The sequence below is a fragment of the Trichomonas vaginalis genome, chromosome IV (genome assembly GCF_026262505.1).
Source record: "Trichomonas vaginalis G3 chromosome IV, whole genome shotgun sequence".
In the NCBI taxonomy this organism is placed as follows: Eukaryota; Parabasalia; order Trichomonadida; family Trichomonadidae; genus Trichomonas; species Trichomonas vaginalis.
The window spans coordinates 1226292-1246269 of NC_067206.1; the positions used below are offsets into that span (position 1 = coordinate 1226292).

At 31.5% G+C, this 19978-nt stretch overlaps 8 protein-coding genes across 8 annotated transcripts, besides 4 other annotated features; 3 read left to right on the forward strand and 5 right to left on the reverse strand.

Annotated features, from left to right (window-relative positions):
* Nucleotides 1-6: 6 nt before the first annotated feature.
* TVAGG3_0007390 (DNAJ-like protein subfamily C member 16 family) lies at nucleotides 7-1500 on the reverse strand (the record flags this gene model as incomplete). The annotated part of the gene is made up of 1 exon (XM_001312266.2): nucleotides 37-1356. The coding sequence occupies one exon, from the start codon at nucleotides 1354-1356 to the stop codon at nucleotides 37-39; it is 1320 nt and encodes a 439-aa protein (XP_001312267.1).
* A 211-nt stretch (nucleotides 1501-1711) lies between these two features.
* Nucleotides 1712-1741: a terminal%2Cinverted (terminal inverted repeat of MuDR-3_TvMULE3 transposon ID:TVAGG3_0007400).
* Nucleotides 1712-2385: a mobile genetic element.
* Nucleotides 2363-2385: a terminal%2Cinverted (terminal inverted repeat of MuDR-3_TvMULE3 transposon ID:TVAGG3_0007400).
* On the forward strand, nucleotides 2386-3497 carry TVAGG3_0007410 (glycine-rich protein family; the record flags this gene model as incomplete). Its single annotated transcript, XM_001312265.2, has 1 exon — nucleotides 2464-3471. One exon carries the CDS (start codon nucleotides 2464-2466, stop codon nucleotides 3469-3471), a length of 1008 nt encoding a protein of 335 aa, XP_001312266.1.
* Nucleotides 3498-3841: 344 nt separating this feature from the next.
* On the forward strand, nucleotides 3842-4983 carry TVAGG3_0007420 (phosphoprotein phosphatase protein; the record flags this gene model as incomplete). Its single annotated transcript, XM_001312264.2, has 1 exon — nucleotides 3842-4945. The coding sequence occupies one exon, from the start codon at nucleotides 3842-3844 to the stop codon at nucleotides 4943-4945; it is 1104 nt and encodes a 367-aa protein (XP_001312265.1).
* Nucleotides 4984-5064: 81 nt separating this feature from the next.
* On the forward strand, nucleotides 5065-6339 carry TVAGG3_0007430 (uncharacterized protein; the record flags this gene model as incomplete). The annotated part of the gene is made up of 1 exon (XM_001312263.1): nucleotides 5065-6339. One exon carries the CDS (start codon nucleotides 5065-5067, stop codon nucleotides 6337-6339), a length of 1275 nt encoding a protein of 424 aa, XP_001312264.1.
* A 191-nt stretch (nucleotides 6340-6530) lies between these two features.
* Nucleotides 6531-7430, reverse strand: TVAGG3_0007440 (uncharacterized protein; the record flags this gene model as incomplete). Its single annotated transcript, XM_001312262.1, has 1 exon — nucleotides 6531-7430. One exon carries the CDS (start codon nucleotides 7428-7430, stop codon nucleotides 6531-6533), a length of 900 nt encoding a protein of 299 aa, XP_001312263.1.
* An 801-nt stretch (nucleotides 7431-8231) lies between these two features.
* On the reverse strand, nucleotides 8232-10045 carry TVAGG3_0007450 (ribonuclease inhibitor domain-containing protein; the record flags this gene model as incomplete). The annotated part of the gene is made up of 1 exon (XM_001312260.1): nucleotides 8863-9444. One exon carries the CDS (start codon nucleotides 9442-9444, stop codon nucleotides 8863-8865), a length of 582 nt encoding a protein of 193 aa, XP_001312261.1.
* A 2205-nt stretch (nucleotides 10046-12250) lies between these two features.
* Nucleotides 12251-12298: a mobile genetic element.
* Nucleotides 12299-13725: 1427 nt separating this feature from the next.
* Nucleotides 13726-17654, reverse strand: TVAGG3_0007470 (spectrin binding; the record flags this gene model as incomplete). The annotated part of the gene is made up of 1 exon (XM_001312259.1): nucleotides 14937-17225. The coding sequence occupies one exon, from the start codon at nucleotides 17223-17225 to the stop codon at nucleotides 14937-14939; it is 2289 nt and encodes a 762-aa protein (XP_001312260.1).
* Nucleotides 17655-17836: 182 nt separating this feature from the next.
* TVAGG3_0007480 (ATP binding) lies at nucleotides 17837-19914 on the reverse strand (the record flags this gene model as incomplete). The annotated part of the gene is made up of 1 exon (XM_001312258.1): nucleotides 17854-19902. The coding sequence occupies one exon, from the start codon at nucleotides 19900-19902 to the stop codon at nucleotides 17854-17856; it is 2049 nt and encodes a 682-aa protein (XP_001312259.1).
* Nucleotides 19915-19978: the final 64 nt, after the last annotated feature.

The window sequence follows — 19978 nt, forward strand, 5'->3', positions numbered from 1 at the left end:
TGTATATGTTTATATAGTATCACTAAAACTCTAATTTTAATCTTTCTTAGCCTTTTGTCGTCTTAATCTTCCAAGAATGAAATTCAAGACGAACATTAAAATTGCGAGCCAAATATATACCTTGGCCGGCTCTATCGCTTCTGAGAAGAAGGCCATGAATCTGCTAAATTCACGACCTAACGCTTCCCAAGTCAATGTAATGTCAAAGCCTTCTGGGAACTGGCGGACAGTTAGTTTATGCTTCTCGTAGTCTTCGTGGAAGTATCTGAGTGTACTTTTATCATCCAAACGAGGATTAAGTTTAATATAGCTTGCATATTGTGGAATAAACGCAATCCAATCTCCTTCCTTCATCTCGGCAACTTTGGCAAACGGAGAATCAACTTCTACGTATCCCAAACTCATATTTGTATCAATAAGTTTTTGTGCCTCGAAAGTTGATGGAAATCCGCATCGGACATGACACATTTCCTGGCAGAAACGGTTAATTGTGTAGCCATCGATTGGATATAAGACAGGTAACAAGTAATTTACCATATCCATTGGAGCTTTCTTCATTGAAGAGATGTGGATGGGCTTGAGGTTCTTGTTCCTGTAGACTAAGATCTCTGGATAGAGCGTAATGTTGAAATACCTTGATGCGGCAAATGAATCGTTCAAGAAAACGGCATAACGCATTGATCCGCCAATGATATGGGCCATTCTCTGGAAAACAATGGATGGAGCGTTTCTTCTGACATGCTGAACAACGTGGGGTGTAAATTCATCTTTTGCAAGGAATTTCTTAAGATCATTGACGTTGTAAAGCTTTTCTATCCTTGCTGGGTATTGCTTTCTCCAGAATTCGATTAAATCAGACTCTTGTCTGATCTGTGATTCGAGATAAGAATATTCTGTTGTGTTTCTTGTCTTTTTAATGAAAATAAATGATGGATTACGCTTTGCACCAACTTTTCTTGCAAATTCTGCATGAGTAAATGTATCAAGAATGGCGCAATGGATTAATCTATCATATGAAGTCTTAAATTTGGCGAAATGGTAGAGGTATGCTGCACTTTCATGGCTCATTACAGATCTATATACTAAAATGATGTAATCGCCAATATTCTTTGTAAAATTCTCAAAGTTGTCTTCTGTAACGTTCTTAAACCCATATTGAGATATATCAATAGAAGTTTCTGAGAAGAATGTAGTGGGAGAATCGTTTTCTGGAGCTGCATCGAAAACATCGAAGGAGCCAAATCTATCGAAACGAGCCTTTCTATCTGGATCATTTAATACTTCATATGCTTCATTAACACGCATCCATTTCTTTTCGGCACCTTCTTCTTTATTTATATCAGGATGTAACTGCATTGTGAGTTTTTTGTAAGCAGATTTGATTTCAGACTTAAGAGCTGATCTTGGAATGCCAAGAATTTGATATGGATCATCGCCACGCTCTAGTTTTGATTGGGTAAGCAACAAAAAGAAAGAAATCAAGATCATTTTGCTGCCGGCAAAAATCGTCACTTTTCTTTCTGTCAAAAATATTCAGAGGAGTTATATAATATTTTATCTCATTTATTCAAATTCATTAAATATCACAGCCAATACGTAAACTTTTCAATTTTGAAGGCTATTCGATTATTTTTGTCAAAATAAAAAATAATCAACATCTGTGTCTATAAGCAGTTCATATTCTATAAACCATTTTTATTGAAAATTCTGAGGCAAACCCAAATTTTAGCTAAAAGTGACAGGGGAAAAAAACGTTTAGTATTAAAAAAAAAGACCGATGAGAGCTTCGTTCGAAATATAGAGGGAACTGAGAATGCGCAACCATTCTCAGGGAATATTGGATGCTATTCCCGTTCCCTCTGTATGGAAAATTGAGGTTTTCAAAGGGAGTTAAAATAATATCAAATTTATACTAATTTACTTCAAAATACAAAAGTATTTGACAGCTAAAATTAGTTACTTTAGCAAGCCTATCAATACCCTTTTACGATTATTGTTACTTTTTCGAAATAAAATAAATTTATTATCAAAAACCTTTTTTTTCTTAGTAAAAATAAACGAAATTTTTTACCTTATGAACTTTTGATGGAAATATGCAAATTTAAAATAATAAAGAAAGCCGCGAGCGAAGCGATCGGCTTAGTTCGAAGATTTTGATTCAAATCTTTGCTGATCTGTAATTCGCGGAAGCCGCGAGCGAATCGAGCGGCTTAGGTCTAAGATTTTGATTCAAATCTTTGCTTATATTCCTTAAATTCTTTATGAAACTCGCAACAGTTCCATAAAAAATTTTAAATTCTAAACTGTCGAAATTACCGATCGGTAATCACACCCTTCACGGGTGTGTCACTTTTTACAAATGTGTCACTTTTAGCTAAAATTACCCCTACTCAAAATTTTTAATGAGAATTTAATAAATAATATCACGTTCATACTCCATATACACCTTATTAAATATGCATAATGATCAACTACAAATTATCAAAAGACTCAGTTGGTATAGAGAATGTAACAGTTTCAGATAATCAGTATACGTTCGGATATCCATGCGGTGACAGTTTAGAAGACTGCACACCATATACTATCAACCTCATTGGAGGAACATTTCTTATTGAAGCATGGGGATCGGCTGGCTCCGCTCAACACACCCAAACTCAAAATTCACTGCCTGGCCTTGGAGGATACTCCTCAGGCGTTTTAGTCGTAAAAAAATCGTTGACACTCTACTTATATATTGGATCCATTTCATTCTTTAATTCCATTTTTAAATATGTGCCAAGTTCCAATTGTTTCTTCGGAATTGGGGGAGGATCTTCTGATGTGAGATTATATGCGAACGAAACGTTTGATTGGTCTGATCCTCTCTCACTCCGCTCTCGTATTCTAGTTGCGGGCGGCGGTGGGGGTTCTGAGTGGACTGGCTCTCGAGGAGGTCACGGCGGTGGCCTATTAGGAGGTGAAGGCTATCCATCCTGCGGTGAAAATTGTCCAGACGCTATAACTGGAGGCGGATCCCAAATTGCAGGAGGAAAAGCTGATGAAGAATTGAAAGGCTTATTTGGTAAATCACCAATAAATTATAATTCTGCAGATATGGGTGGTATAGGAGGAAATGGATATTATAGTGGAGGATCGAATGAAGTACAAGGTGCTGGTGGTGGTGGAAGCTCTTTTATTTCAGGATATGAAGGATGCATTGCATTGAATAGCTCGTTAAATGAAAATCCAAATCCAACAGGCTCTTCAATTCATTATTCTGGAATAAAGTTCTTCAATCCCACAATGATACAAGGGAATAATGAGATGCCTCTGTTCTTCAAGTCAGGATCTACGAATCGTGGCATAGGAAATAAGAATAGAGGTGCAATAAGAATTACAATTATCAGTGGAAAAAAATGCACAGAAAATTTAAAGTGCCAAAGTATTCTTTCATTCCTTTTGATTGCCTTGTCTAATGCCATTGATAGTTGATTTGGAATAAAAACACATATCCCCGAATCTAATCTTTTTGAACAAGTTTTATAAAAATTAGAATGAATATGGGAGATTCAATAGCAGGATGAATTGGCAATAATTCTTAGCCAAGAAATTTAAAGATAATGACATGAAAAACTGATGAAAATAAAATAACCTGAAGCAGATTTTGGAGAATTCAACTTCAAAATGCATATATACCTTTCGAAAACTCATCATATATATTACATATGTTATTTGTATATTAATTACCATTCAAGATATAATGGGTCATTGTAAATTTTATTGTGGCTGAGGGGATAATAAATTTTGTAAGAAAATTGTAAACAACTCAAAAATTGAGGAACATGACGTTAGTCTCATTCAAATGAGTTCTCCTCTTTCTGAAGCCGACAACATCATATATAAGGTACTTCAATGCTTGATGAAAGAAGGATCAATGATCTACTCCTATCTCACAAGAAAGGAAATTGTACTTATGCTTCAGCAAGTCATAACAATCTTCAGATCAGAACCTATTCTACTGAAAATACCATCAAACATTCATGTAGTAGGTGACATCCACGGAAATATTATGGACCTCATCAGGATTTTTCAAAAGGTTGGCTATCCTCCACAACAGAAATACTTATTCCTTGGCGACTATGTAGATAGAGGTAACAATTCTATCGAAATACTTTTAATGCTCTTTGCTCTCAAAATCAAATACCCAGAACATATATATTTGATTAGAGGCAACCACGAAAATGAACACATGTCAGAGTACTATGGTTTCCGTGATGAAATCGAATCTAAGTATAACTATACGCTCTTTTATGAATTTCATCGTGTTTTTCGCCAATTACCACTTGCATGCTTAATTTCCAATAAGATTTTTTGTGTCCATGGAGGCCTAAGTCCACTTTTCACATCTTTTGAAGATTTTCAAGCACTAGAGAAACCAGGAGAGATTAAAGATCCATCAATTTTCCTTGATTTCATTTGGAGCGATCCTAAAGATCAACCAGAGGATTTCAAACCAAGTCTTAGAAAATGCGGACAGTTTTTCGGTCAAAAAGCTTTGGAAGACTTTTGCCAAAAGACTAGTGTCGAATTAGTTCTAAGAGCTCATGAACTATGCCAACATGGCTATGACTTTCCATATGCAAATTCAGACTCATGCATAACTGTTTTTAGTTCATCCAATTATTGCGATAGACAGAACAAAGCAGCAATTGTTAATGTCAGCAAAAAACTTGAAGTGACAATCACACAATTTGATCCATTGAAGAGTGAACCAAATCAGGTTCCTATCATTTTCCCAGAGTGGCTTGACTATCTCATGGTTTCAGATATCAAAAGCAACAAAGCTGAAGATAAATTCAACGATAGTGAACCAAGCTCTGAACTGGATGAGAAGTTTACAAAGGAAACTGGTGCTACGCTTGAAATCAGTAGCGCAATCAGTGATGCAAACACATTATGCTATTAATTACTTTTCGTTGTATATTATCCTAAATCTTTTGTTATAGATTACAAATATTACTGTATTAACTCGATAATGTAAGCCAAAATCATGATTTTGAGGAGACCGTTTACATTTTGCAGAATATGAATTCCTCTGAATTTGAATATTCTGAAACAGGATCTTATGTTTCAAGACACTCAAAGAGCGGCGGATCTGCAAAATATAGTGCTGTTACTAATCAGACACTTCCTGAATTAACATTTTTCGATTTAATGCATAATAAAATGAAAAAAGCCGATTTTTTCAATAAATGGAATCTTAAAACAAAATTACGTCGTCAAAAACAACAAGCGTATCAATCATGTCTCGTGAATCCAGATTTTGATAAGGAATCAAGAGCTAATTCTCTTTTCGAAGCAGCGGACAGACTTACAACAATGAATGCATTCAGAAAATTAAAGAATGAACGTGATATTGCTGCCGAATCTCTTTGTTTCTGCGCATCTATGAAACACAGAATTTTATGTAAGTCATTTGGAACTTGGGAGACAAAATATTATAATTCCCTCCTCAGAAGAACAACTATAGAACAAACGAAAATAAATTCATCATCTACAGAAAGAGCTTCAGATATTTTCCGCCAATTGCACGAACAAATTTCAAAACATGCTGAACTTTCATTAATTGCAGAACAAAATCAAAAGGAAATTTCAGATGTTAACGCCCTCATATTTGATACTAAGACAAAACTTAAAAATACCCAAAATCAAATTCTCGAAGCAGCAAATCAAAATAAACGCGTAAAAGATATGAAACGATCTGTTGAAATTGGCTACAAGGATCAAATTGCAAAGCTAAAAATGCAAATCCTTCATTCAGAAGACCAAATTCAACAACAATTATCAACAGCTAAAGAAGTTTTACAGCAAAAACACCAAGAAGCAGAACTTACAAACGAATCAATCATAGATTCGAAAGATAAAATGATGCAGAGGCTTTCTTCCATACAAGAACGCCTTAATAAAACTCAATTTGTTGCTATGAATCTCAGAGATGAGATTTTATCACAACAAAACATCGAATCAGAACTTACAGAAGAAGTACAATCACTTCAATCAGAAATTGATCAATTAACTTACGAATGCAATACAATCGAACAATCAACAACAAATTATGAACAAAATACAGATTCTAGTATCCAAGATCTTATAGCTCTCTATAATAAGGCTCAGGAAACCCAAAAAAATTGTGATGCCAAAATTAAAGAAAACAGAGAAATTCTTCAGAGACAGAACACGGAAATCGAAAGGCTGAACCAGGCATTAGCGCTTATTCAGCACCATAGGAAGACTACAGAGCTTGCTTTCACTGAAGAAGAAGGCGAAGAGGAGGAAGAAGCTTACCAGCCTCAAATGTAAGATATTTTTTGTTGATTTATTAAATATTTTGTTTAATTTCTAGATAGTTATATTTCAAATCAAACTTCAATTCAATATTGAATTTTATTTTTTAAATTATTTCATATCATTAAGAATCTATGATACCAATAATGATTTGACAATATGAAAATCATAAGAATTAAAGATAAAAGAGATTTATTTACAAATAATTATTTTCTTTGCATAAGAGTAACAGCTTTCCTGAGAATAGCTTTATCAGGCTTAAAAGTAATCTGGAGTAAGGCTGGATCTGGAACATTATATGAAGCTTGAACTAATTTTCGAGCTTTTGAATTAATTTCGATAGATCGAATAATATAAAAAAGAAGGAACAATAACATGAATAAGGGAGTGGCAAATATTGCTTCTCCAACGAAAAATGAAGCCAAAAATGTAACAATTGCCAAAATCCAAGAAGAATGATAGAATAATTTTGTTATACCACTTATATTATAATTTCCATTGCCTCTTGTTTGAGGAACGTGAATTGGAGTGATTGATCTTTCATTCGTAACAAGTGGAGACATAATTCTTTCTTTAGAAGTAGATAACGTTGTTTTAGGCTGCGTAAATATCAGTGGTGATTGTGCTCGAGATGAATCGGCAGACATTATAGCTGAATTTGAACCTGTAGATTCTTCATTTAGCATTGTTGGAACAAATCTATCAGCAATACTTGGTGACTTGAGAATTGGGGATGAAAGTGGAACTAACGTTGGAGAGCCGATACTTGGTGAAAAATGAATATCTTTTTGGTAAGGGGACTTGGAATTAACAATAACGTCTGCAATTATATCTTTTGGTACTGATGGCAAATAATTTCTTTTCATTGAGTCTAATGCTGATTGATGTATATCAATTTTTTCAGGTGGAGAATAATTTTCGATATAATTTCCTTTAGAAAGGAGTGGCCGTTCAAGAGGTGTTTCAAGATTTGATCTTTGACTTTCTAATATTCTAATAATATCCGTTTTTGTTGATCTATGAGGAATGAATATAGATAGAGCATCAGCTTCAGCTTTAAGTTGACGCATCGTATTTCTTTCTAAGTTATCCCAATCGAATTGCATTCCAAGAAATTTTAAACAGAAACGGAACCTTCTTATTTTTGTTAGACCCAAGATAATTATTAAACATATAATCTTATAATTAAAGTCCATAATATTGTCTGTTTCTACCAACACATTGAAAAGTGTTATTTTTTTCAAAAAACATCTAGAAGAAATAAACACCCAGTTAAATGGGGTTACATACACCATTCAAATAGGGAAGAATTATGCAGTAGTAGGTGTACCTGGTCAAACTACGTGCAATGCTATTGATAAAAGCACCTTTACCTCCAAAGAGATTCAACTTGAAACAACAGTTAATATTAACTCTCAGGAATATGATGTTCTTGAGATTGCTCCATATGCCTTCTATCAATATAAATCATTTCAGAGTATCATATTTCCTCAAAAATTAATTAAAATTGGTGAACATTCATTTGATCAAGGGCGTCATAACATGACCGAAATTTCTTTCCCTGACTCTGTGACATATCTTGGGAACCATTGTTTTGCTGTAGCAAAAATAAAAGTTTTTAACATCGGAAAGAACGTGAATTATATTGGAATTTGCATTATTGGAGCTGATGATGTTCTTGAAAAAATCATTGTTGATAAAAACAATCCTTATTTCGCACATGATGGCCTTTATAACCTATATTCTAAAAATTTCACAGTTCTTTATCAAGTAAATGCTATTCAAGAGCATTATGTCACACTCCAAACAGTGAAGTATCTGAAGACACAATCGATTACTGATATTCCAATTAAATCCGTCACAATCACACAAGATTGCTACTTTGAAACATATGCGATTTCTTATTGCGGGCAGTTAGTAAATATTACATTTTATGGGAAAGTTCTAAGTCAAACATCAGCTGTAGGAGGACTTTCCAGTCTTTCCCTTATTAGGTATTATTCCAGCAATCCTGTTTATAAAGCAGTCTTAGATGAAGTTCCAATATCTAATATTGTAGTTTATTGCTGTAATAATTTCAACACAAATTTCTCTACTATTGTCCCAATTAAGTCCTTTGAATGTGTTAACCCAATGCTACAATCTTGCAAAGTAAATCCAATCAGAGCTCCATTTAATGTTAGTGTTTTTATAGCTATGCTATTAAATTAATAAAAATACCTCTAAATCAAGGATTAAAATAAAACCTAAGCTATTTGAATTTGAAAGTATAGCCTGTATCATCTAAGAAGTATATAATTCTACTCTAGGCGCTATAAACAAACTTTTAATTTATCAAAAAGAACAAATTGTGAATAACGTGGTCGATAATTGTAGTAAATTCTTCAATAAAAATATCACAGCATCATTTAATTATCATATTTTACTTTCTGTCATTTTAAACTAAAAATACATAATTTATTAAAGATCTACTGATACTTTTTAAGATCATATATTACAGAAGGGCCTTGGTTTGGCCAAATAATATCATTGCTAAATTTATCTTCTTTTATATGCTCGGCCAATTACTAATAAATGATGCATGTATTCATATGCTGGAGATGATATTCTTTCCTTTGGGCACTTGGTTAATTCTCTATTGAAGTTTCGGGTATTCATGAATATATCATATGGATATTTCACATCAACCAGGATAAAGTTTGATTCTGTTTGGAAATATCCATTCAAGTTATAATGTCCGCAATATTCAACAACATCAATACGAGATAAAAGGAAACTATCGCTAACAGTTCTAACTGTTGGAGGTAAAACCAAATTTGTAAGATTAACTTCTCCCAATATCCTTCCCAATATTGTTGTTGTTTTGGGAGGAAGTATCAATGTTTCTAGTGACCAACATCCGTAAAACATTTCTGTTTCAATTAGTGTTGCTGGCGATTGTGATAGATTAATTACTTTAAGAACAGGACATTTATGGAATGATCGTGATCCAAATGATTTAATAGATCTTGGACAATTAAATTCTGTGATGTTTGTCCCAGCAAAACATCCAACATGAGAAAATGATGTTACCGATGGTAAAAATGTTTTGTTACAATCTTGTGGATATTTTACCAACATTGTAATATCTTTTGAGTAGAGAATTCCATCAACAACAGTGAAATATGGATTGTCAGGGTTGCAGTTGATTTCTGTTAAGAAATAACATCCACAAAGACCTCCTGGATCTATCTTTGTCACACTTGGAGGCAATGTAAGGCTTTTCAATTTAGAATAGGCGAATATAAAGTGTGGTATAACTTCAAGACATGATGGCAATTCAATTAATTCTAAATCAGAAGACCTAAAATGATAATTCCCAGTAAATCTTGTAATTTTTGTTTGCGATAGATTTGCATATTTGATGCTTGATGTGCCAAATGCAGACTCCAGTATTGTGGTGACATTTGGACCTAAAACTATCTTTTGGATTTGACATCTATAAAATGCTTTGTAACCGATCAATTCTAGTGAGTCAGGTAGTGTTATACTTCTAATATTGCAAAAATAGAATGAGTAATTTGAAACAACGGTTACTCTTTTATTTTCAATTTTATCAATAACAAGATCTCCTGAATATGATTCCGGAATTGATGCATTTGTCCCATTACCGATTGTAACTGTATCGTTAATCACAATGTATGTTATTGGAGGATAATCATTCGTTGAGATTTCTTTTTCCGATCATCAAACTGTCTTTTTTTGACAGTTTACATTTTCAAAAAATTGAATAGCTTTTTAATTTTGGAATAGTTTTTAGGCATCTATGAGACTCAAAAAATAAATCTGTACAGGTTCTCAATTGGATTTGAATTGATGATCTGAAAAAGAGGTAGGGCAACGATAGAAAATTTTTGGAAAAAAAGTTCGGAGATCTTAAACGTATCATATTCCCTGCATGGTTTGGTATCTTCCGCCATGCGTTGTGCCAAACATATTGACACTTTCCAATAATTAATTTATGGTATGAGTCACAGAGTTAGATTATAAAAAGAAAGTAAATAATTGCAATTAGAAATCATATATGTCGGAAATCAAATGTTGATGAGCAGAAACCTTTTACTCATCATAAAAGAGATAAATCACTAAAGATTTGTATACATTAAAATTTGATATTTGGTGCTCGAAAACTGTCTGATGGGACTCCTCCAAAATGAACCAATCTATCGCTGAGGACCAAATTAGATGATGTGGATGGTGTATTCTCTAATTCTAACTTAGGAAGAATGGGAACAAAACGAATGACGACAACAACATGTCAAACATAGATTAAATATCTATGAATCAATAAAGTATACGTGCAGTGAAGGTGATAACGATCACTTGAGGCTTATAACTCTTTGACTAAATTATGCAATAATTAAATATAATCATTTTTATATTTTTATACTGATAGTAATTAATATACTATCCTGCTTAATAAATGGTATGATCAAATTTGTTTGAAAATTTAATTATGTATATGAAACTATGTCTTCTATATAAAAATCAAAATTTTCGGACGAACGTAGATTGAACCTTTATGAAAATCTATCATTTTTGTTAATTGAGTTAATATGAATCTTTACATATGTATATATAGCATTGATAGCTTATATAATCATGGTTTATTCCATATTAACATATTTTTTCAGTTAAATTTGTTAATAATATCATGTAACAAATTAATTCAAGATTAGAATGTCTACAAAATGCTAACAAATAAGAACAAAATACGATTTCTCGACTTAAATTTTAATATGGAGTAGTTTTTCGTTTAAATCTAATTAAAAATGAATAAAAACTTATCTTGTACTATTTTCATTCAAAGATTTTAATAATGTAAATCATGCATTTTCATAATTCAGTACAGTTCTTTTTAGAATTAAAGTTGATGAGGATGATATTTGTGATTTAAAATAATTTGTTAATGTTCACCTTTTATTCATCACCTTGTGGTATGCCCTAAAGCAATAGCATTATCAATTCTGCTGAATTGATCAACTCAAAATTCCAAAAAAAATTCAAAATTTCAAAAATGAAATTAAACAATTTGAATTTTCACATGAAAAAATCAATTTCGAAAAAAATTTGGAAAATCAAAGTATTTGATAATTAGTCAAATAATCAATTTACATCGTTTTTACTCATAAAAAACAACTAATTTTTGATTTTGATATCATATTTGATAAATACTCATTCCAGAGTTGACGTAATGTATTAATTATTGTTAGAGATATTGCTTTCGCAACAAAATTCTTATTTCATGAAAGAAAAAAAAAAATGATTTTATTCCAACAAAAACAAGTAAACAGATGAATGGAAACGTACTATATTTTCATAAATGTAGTAATCAGTGTGTCAGCTTTTGTTTATCATGTTCGAGTCAAAATGTATTAACTTGTAATAAGAAATATTCGAAGATTATATGAAGTATTGAGCATTCTTTGTAGAAATATTTGTAATTCATTACTAACATATATAATAAAGTTGTTTTTTTTTTTCCTTATTGCAATAATTTTGTCTGATTTTAATAACTTTTCATGTATACGAGTTGTGTGAATATGCATCATAATATGCGTAAATATACTTATTTGCGACAAATAATGTGGTTGCATAATGGAGGTGCTAAATTTTGATTTTTAATATGGGGCTTTGGTATGTATAATCATGTTCTTATCTCAACGTAGGAGTATTGGTGCAATATGATTAAAATTTACGAGGTTGATCTTAAATTGAATAATTCTGGAGTATAAATCACAATGCAGCTAATTCTATGTTAAAGATAGATACAGATTGTAGTAATCAATTAGGGAGTACAAATTCATTCTTTCATTTCTGTCGTATTGAGCAGAAAGGAAGAGATCATAACCCTAGGAAAAAAAGCCCAAATTTGTCACTTTTCATAGTACGTTAAACTCAATTCGCTCGGCGAATGCCGAGCACACGTACTCATCATTCAACATAATATTCTCATTCTTTGGTTATTATAGTGCCAGACAACACAAGATTTCAAAGAATTACTTGAGTTTTCAATTAATCTTAATCCGATTTTAGATTTATCGAGAACTCCATCATCACAATCACATACTTCAGTGCGGTAACTACAATTATCCATATACAGAAGGAAGTTCTTTTCGAACAACTCATTTGGAGTCTGTTTTGGAAAGAACTTCTTTCTGTCCGACTTAATTTCATAGTTCCTGATCAACCAAAAGACAGAAACCACACACTATCTACTTAGGAAAGGAGTTCTTTCTAAATCTTCCTTAAATTGAGATTTTACGAGAGATAACCCTTCTATTGCACTTAAAAATGAACATTTTGATATCTTTAGTATCACACATGGTCATATATAGTATTTCATCTACATGAATACATTCATCTTTCGAAGTCTCTCATTAAATGGGAGGCTTCGAAAGATGAATCGTTTTATTCATACAACTTTAAATCTCGAACACATTTAGAGAGTGAGTATATCATTTTATTCTTGTTTTGAGTTTATTCTGATTCAAAATTGCAGTGAAAACAGAAGTTCACACATCATATCTGAATGTGAGCTCATCTATACTTATACGATCTCAATACCTCCACTCTAAGCATAAGAGGTGAAGTTATATAAAAATTATCAGATGCGTTGAAGTCTCAAAAGTATTGCCTGAATGCTTGTTTCATATTTGTCCAAGTAGTTTCAATGAATAAATGTATTGTTTTTTATAATTTCGATTTATTTTTAGAAAATATTCAATATAAACCTTTATTGTGTTATTTACATCTCATAAATTCTCTGTCTAAATCATATAAAAGCGCGTTTTACCCCTATGAATCAAGAAATTCATTCAATATTCATGGTATATTTATTAAATTTATACGATTTACTAATAATCAATATTATATCCTCATAAATAGCAATATATTTTGGTAATCTATGATAATCATATACAATATTTGAAATCAAATTTTCATTAGTTTAGGTTCCTTGTTAATAGTAAATCATTATATTTATTACTAATAATAAAATCTATGTGTCGTATTGAAATTCAATAAAATTACTTATTCGGTCCAAAAAAACAAATTAGATAAAATTTTTCTTTTTTTTATGTAATTTTTGTTTTTCATTTTTCTCAAGATCCTAAGTTATGTTATAACTTTTGACATCATATCCTATCATGCTAGGCTATATATTATAGCATATCCAAAAGGCAAGGAAATCTATCAGAGAAGCCTTTTTGACCTATCGTTGCCCTACCTCTTCTGAAAAATTTTCGGATGATAATTTTTGTAATTTCCGATTAAAAAATCAACATGTACGCAAAATAGCTTCATTTTTAAATTTCAGAGTGTAATTCAAATAAAGCCTTGTTCGTGTGAATAAAGCAATTCAAAATTATACACACAAATTTATCGAAGTTCAAATTATTTTCATGGAAATAAAAGTGACATCTTTACAAAATTTAAATTAGTATCAATATTAGTGATGTTCTATATACAGTTGATAACACAAATAGTTATGCTATTGTAGGAATACGAGGACAAAGCAAATGCAATGCTATTGACCTAACAACATTTCAGAAAAAAGAATTAATTCTTGAATCAAATGTTAAAATCAATGGTATTAACTATGAGGTTCGTGAAATTGCAGCATATGCATTCTTCCAGTACAAATCATTTCAAAAATTATTTTCCCAGAAAAACTTATTAAAATTAATGCATATGCTTTTGATCAAGGATTGCATAACATGACAGAATTATCGTTTCCTGATTCCTTGAGATATATAGGCAATTATTGCTTTGCTGTTTCTAGTTGCAAATTTTTGAAAATAGGAAGAAATGTTGAGTTCATAGGACATTGCATAGTTGGAGCTAATGAAGTCATTGAAAAAATAGTAGTTGATAGAAAAAATCTTAATTTTGCTCATGACGATCTTTATAACTTATATTCCAAGAATTATTCTGTTCTATATCAGGTAAATGCTGCTACTGAGCATTATACGACTCCACAAACAGTTAAACTTATTAAAGCGCAGGCTTTTAACAGTATTCCAATAAAAACAGTAATAATTACTCAGAATTGCGTATTTGAGGATAAGGCATTTTTCACCCTCACTAATCTAGAGAATGTGACATTTTTTGGGAATATTCAGCCTCTCGATGTTGTGTTTTTTAACTGTCCTTCACTCAAATCTATCAAATATTATTCGGATGAACCTGTTTTTACTGACATATTTTATACTAAGGAAAAAGAAAATATATATAAGTGTTTCTTGTTGCTTCGATTACAATGGTAATTTTTCAGGAATTGTTCCGATTCAAGAATTTGCGTGCATAAATCCTATAATAAAATCATGCATAGTTAATCATTATCATCGCCTCGATTACATTTATGTATTTATACCCATTTTAATTGAATAAAAAAAGTTTTTTTTTAATTTTGATTTTTTAAAGTTTCACTAACATGAGAGGAAAACTAGGTTCAACTTTGACATGAAAACATAAGAGATTGAATAAGATATCTCTATTACTTCTATATTTGTTCTTCCAAGAAGAGAGATTGCTATTTCTTCTGCTATGCAGCAAAATTCACTCCTAATCATTCATTTTCTGGGTGTGATTTTGTATATTTTGTTATAATCAATTTCCATCATTTTAAGAGAGAGATTTTTCGATTGATCAGTTCCTCCATGCCACATAAAGCTGAGTAAATGATAATTTCTAATATCATCGTATACATTTGCATCATCAGGACAATTTCTCAGTAGATGGAAGAAAACAAGAGCAAAAACTAATGACTTCTTTGTGCGTGCTGATTCAGCAATTGAAATTAGAGCTGATGTATCCGTTGCAGAATCGAAGATTTTTTTCCTATCATCTCCAAATCCACCTTGAGTTAACAAATTTTTCAAATGAAACCTAACTTTCTTCATTTCATCGTTGGTTGAACGTATTAGATAATAAAAAGCAATAGTAGCAAAAATTTTATGAAGTTCAGTAACTTCTTTATCGAGTTTATATAAATCTTCAAACATTCTACAGTCATAATAATCTTCAATAGGGTAAGGGCAGTTATCAACAAAATTGCAATATTTTTCAAATAGATCATTATTTTTATGGAAGAGTCTCTCCCTAAATACATATAAGGAATCTAGATTTTTTTCGTTCTTTTTTGTCAAATTAAGGTTAGTCAGATCGGAGAAAATTTGGTTGCCTTTTGATTCTTCATCATTTAAAATTTTGACAGCCAATTCATTTATTTCATTTAGTTTGTTTTGGATTTCTTGAAGTGTAGAATCATCGACTTTATTCCTTAGTTTCTCTACAATTTTACTATTAAATGTAGGCACATTTTTGTAACAATCGAATAATTTGCTAATGCAATATCTGCTAATTTTGATCGAGAAATCCAAATGAGGTTTTAGAATATTTATCCATGAAAAATTATTTTTTTTGTCAGTTGGGTGTTTAACATAGATTCCACTAGTATTAACCTGATATGTTCTATAAGCATTTTTATAGATTAGGGGATACCTGATTGAATAGATATCCGGCGCGAGCTTATCTGCTTGAAATTGTCTTTTTCCTTCACCATCAAATGTATATTCACTTTGCTTGCTCATAGAATTGTCATCTAGTATAATTTTTGCAATAATAATGCTTAATCGATCATCCTGATGGACAATTTTTTTGAAAAAGTTGCATAAACGTACTTCATTTGAATAAACATCTGATAAGAATTCTTCCATTGGTTTTTTTGCAAAAAAATATTGAATTTGATCAACTAAAAATTTCTTATTGCCAAAGTATTGATAATCTGTATAACAGTTTTCTATAAATTTCAAAAGACTTTTTGGTCTATTGTTGTTGCTATTTGTACATTCTATAATCTGTTTTACAATTTGGTTAGCATTTTCAATATCTTTTTGATCATAATGATTTTTCTTCGTATAAACAATGTTTAAGATGCTTTTATGTTCCTCGGGATCATACTGGTGGAAAAACCTAGAAATCTTCTGCCAACTAAGATCTTTGACTTTAATTTGATGCGTATGCTTCTCTAATAAATTTTGATATATTGTCTGTATTTTGTCTATTGATTCAGTTTGGGTATTATGAATAATACCTGAAAAATTGTTATGTAGCATGCCAAGTAATTCTGTAATTTCTTTTTCACTTGCTGGATTAATTACGCCATTTTGTAATATCTGATTTATAATACTAAAAGCATTTTGAATAATATTTATACCATCCTGATTATAGTCATTAGAAGTTTGAAGTGATAAATCTTGCTCTTCTACTTTTGCACCAATTGAAATGAGAAATTCTGAAATCTCTCTGTTTCCATTTTCTTTTGCAAAATAAAGAGCAGAATGTCCATTTTTATCTTTTGCATTGATATCAGCTCCAATATTAATCAAATATTCGCAAAGAGATGGCAAATAAAATTTCGGTGAACAAACGAAGCAATTGTTGATATCTTTTGATGTTTCTAAATAAATAAAAAATGCTTGAAGGTTATAGAATTTCCAACAATCTTCTAAATTAATGTTTAAACCATGCTTACTAATCAAATCTTTGACCAAAATTATGTTATGTGTTGCAATTGCACAAGTCATACAATACGGGTCTGGTTTAAACATTTTCAAACATTCATTAATGATGTCTTGATTTCTTCCCAAAAATGAAAATTGAAGGCAATATTCAGTGATTTCGGAATTACATTTTGTTCTTAATAAATTGAAGCATTCAATTGCTCCATGATAACAACAATATTCAAGTAATGAATATCCATCTTCTGAAAATGGGTATAAATCGCATATAAGCCGCTGATTCGGATCAAAATCTGCATTTTCGATGAATGAAACAAATGAATTCTTATCATCATCCATAATTGCTCTATAAATTGTGTTTTCGTTGTGAATGTCCAATGAATAATTTTCTTTTTCAAAAAATTTGAAGTATTTTTTATTATCCGGGTTTAGAACAGCTCCATATTCTTTATTCAGAAGGTAATCAAAAATCGGAAGAATGTATTTGGCCTTTGGTTGATAACATTTCTGAAAGATCTTTTGAAAGATAGTCCAATATGATCTGAAATAACGATTATTGAAGGGTAATATTGACGATATCATTTCTAAAACTTGGGATGGCAATAGATTTTTTGAATTTATTAAGTTATCTTCAATATCTTGATAAATTTTATCGATTTCTTCTGTATTGTTCGTTTTGAGTGTAAACAATGCATCTATAAAATTTATGTAAGATTTATTTTGCATTAAAAACTTATTGAAATTGTAAATACTCATAATATATGAAAAGCAGAAAACTTTATATAAAACGATTATTTTTGATTCAAATATATTTCTAAAAAAATTATACATCGACTTACAAATTGGCATTTTCATCTCCTCAATAGTATTTCAAAACTTATATTTAGGAGCCAGATACGAAGTTTATACATTTGAAATGTAGAAGAAACTAAAAATATCGGATGTGACTCTTTGTATAGAAATAAAATTACAATTCTTTATTCTGACAAGATGACATAAGAGATTGGAGCAAATATCTCTTTTGCTCGACATCTTCGACTGTGAATGATGGTCCTTCTGGAGGGATATTTTCTAATTTAGTCTTTATCCATTCTTTAAGGAAACTCGTTGTTTGTTTGATTTCCTGTCTGATTTCGCAGTTCTTTGATGCTTTGTCTGCTTCTTTGATTGTACTTCTGAGGAGAGTGATTGCTTCTTTAAGACTCTCTCTTATCTGGAATCTCTTCTTGATTGGTTGTGCAAGTTCATTAAGTTTAGTTCTGTATTCATTGTATTCTGTTTCTGTTGCATTTGCAACTGATTTAGCCCAGTTTTCACAGACTTTGAAAACTCTTTCTAATGCGTCTTTTTCATCTTGTCGCATGCATTTAAGATAGTCTCCGGCTAATCCGTTCTTTACATCATACAAAAGTGATTCGAAATCGTTTTTCGCCTTTGCAATTATTCGATTCTTCTTTGTATATGATGTTAATGCAGCAATGAACGCTTTGTTCATATCATTAGCATAATCTGAGTCATCAAATGGAGTATCGACCAATTTAAGAGTCAATGTGTTAATATAAGCATTTCCATTTGTGATTTTCGCAACTTTGCTCTCGGCAATCACAAGAATACCATTATCATCGAACTTAAATTTGATCAATGCCTTCATTTGCCTTGAAACAGTGTCATCTATAATTATATCCCATGTTGCTAAGACTTTTGATGCTCCTAAAGGTATAGGTGATGCATATATTAATGAGAACTTGTTGACTACATCGAATTTGGCCGATTTCACCTTTGACATCAAAATTCCTTTTTTGAATAACGTAATGTTCTTATCAGGAAGGGAAAGAATGACATCATAAGGGAGTTTCTTGTGGAATACGACTGGTTGTGAGTGGAAAATCTTTGTTTGAAGACCTGCAGCGTAAGCAGCACCTGTAACAAGAGCTTCGTCGCTATTTAAGGTGCGGGAAGTGTTTCCTATCTTCTTCTCTACATGTTCAATGAAAGCAGGAATTCTTGTGGCTCCACCGAGTAATTCGATCGAATCGTATTCGAGTTTGACCTGATCAATGAATTTATCGATTTTCTCTAGTATTGGTTGAACTGCTTCGTTCATTTCGGACCTTGTAAATATGATTCTTTCGCTTGTTGCGTCTGATGAAACATTTGCTTCGTCAGAAAGCGTAAGAAGGTGCTTAACTTTCTGTGCTGTAGTTAGTAATTGGTAAGAATCGTTTTCTATGTGGTATTTTTGCTTTATTGCCTTTGCAATGGCTACATCAAAATCAATTCCTCCGATTTCTTCATTCCAGTAGTATTCTAGGTCATCGACAACAGTCTTTGTACCTGATTGTGTGAATTTCATGCCTGAAAATGATAGTTTTCCGGCTCCAAAATCGAGAAATCCAACAGTTTTCGGAGTATTTCGGAAAGAACTTGTTTTTTCGACAGAATAAAATGTTGCAAAGGATACCTTTTCATCATATATTTGTAATACGTTCAATCCAAGTAATTTCGCTGCTGCTAAATACTGAGTTCTTTGACTATCTGAAAAATATGATGGAATAGTGATGACGATATCGTTAATTTTAGGTATATTGAGTTGCTCTTGTGCAAATATAAGCGCTTCTTCGATCATCATGGCTAAAGAAATGTGAGTTTCTAATCCATTTACGCGATTATTTATGAATTGGAAGTCATACCATCTATTTTTAAGTAGTGTATCGAGTTTTTCGTCGCAAATACGTCCTATTGTTTGCGGAAAGTTTCGAATTACGGATGAAGAATTTCTTTCAAGCTGCGGAATTGCGTAAACACCAATTTTACGATCTACACTTTCTGAATATTCAGCAGATAGTGGTAAATTTGATTGAAGTGATATGATACTTGGTGTTAATCTTTTGCTAAATTGATTCATGATAATTTCAACATGTTTTCCTTGCGAAATTGCAGCAATAGCCATATGCTCTGATCCAATGTCAATTGCTACAATAGTAGATGAAACAAATAAACTGAATAAAAACAACATTTCTTATTTTTGAATTTTTTCACTTTTTTTATCTGGTCAAAAGAGATTTTAGCTACAAGAGATTATTTAATTGCGT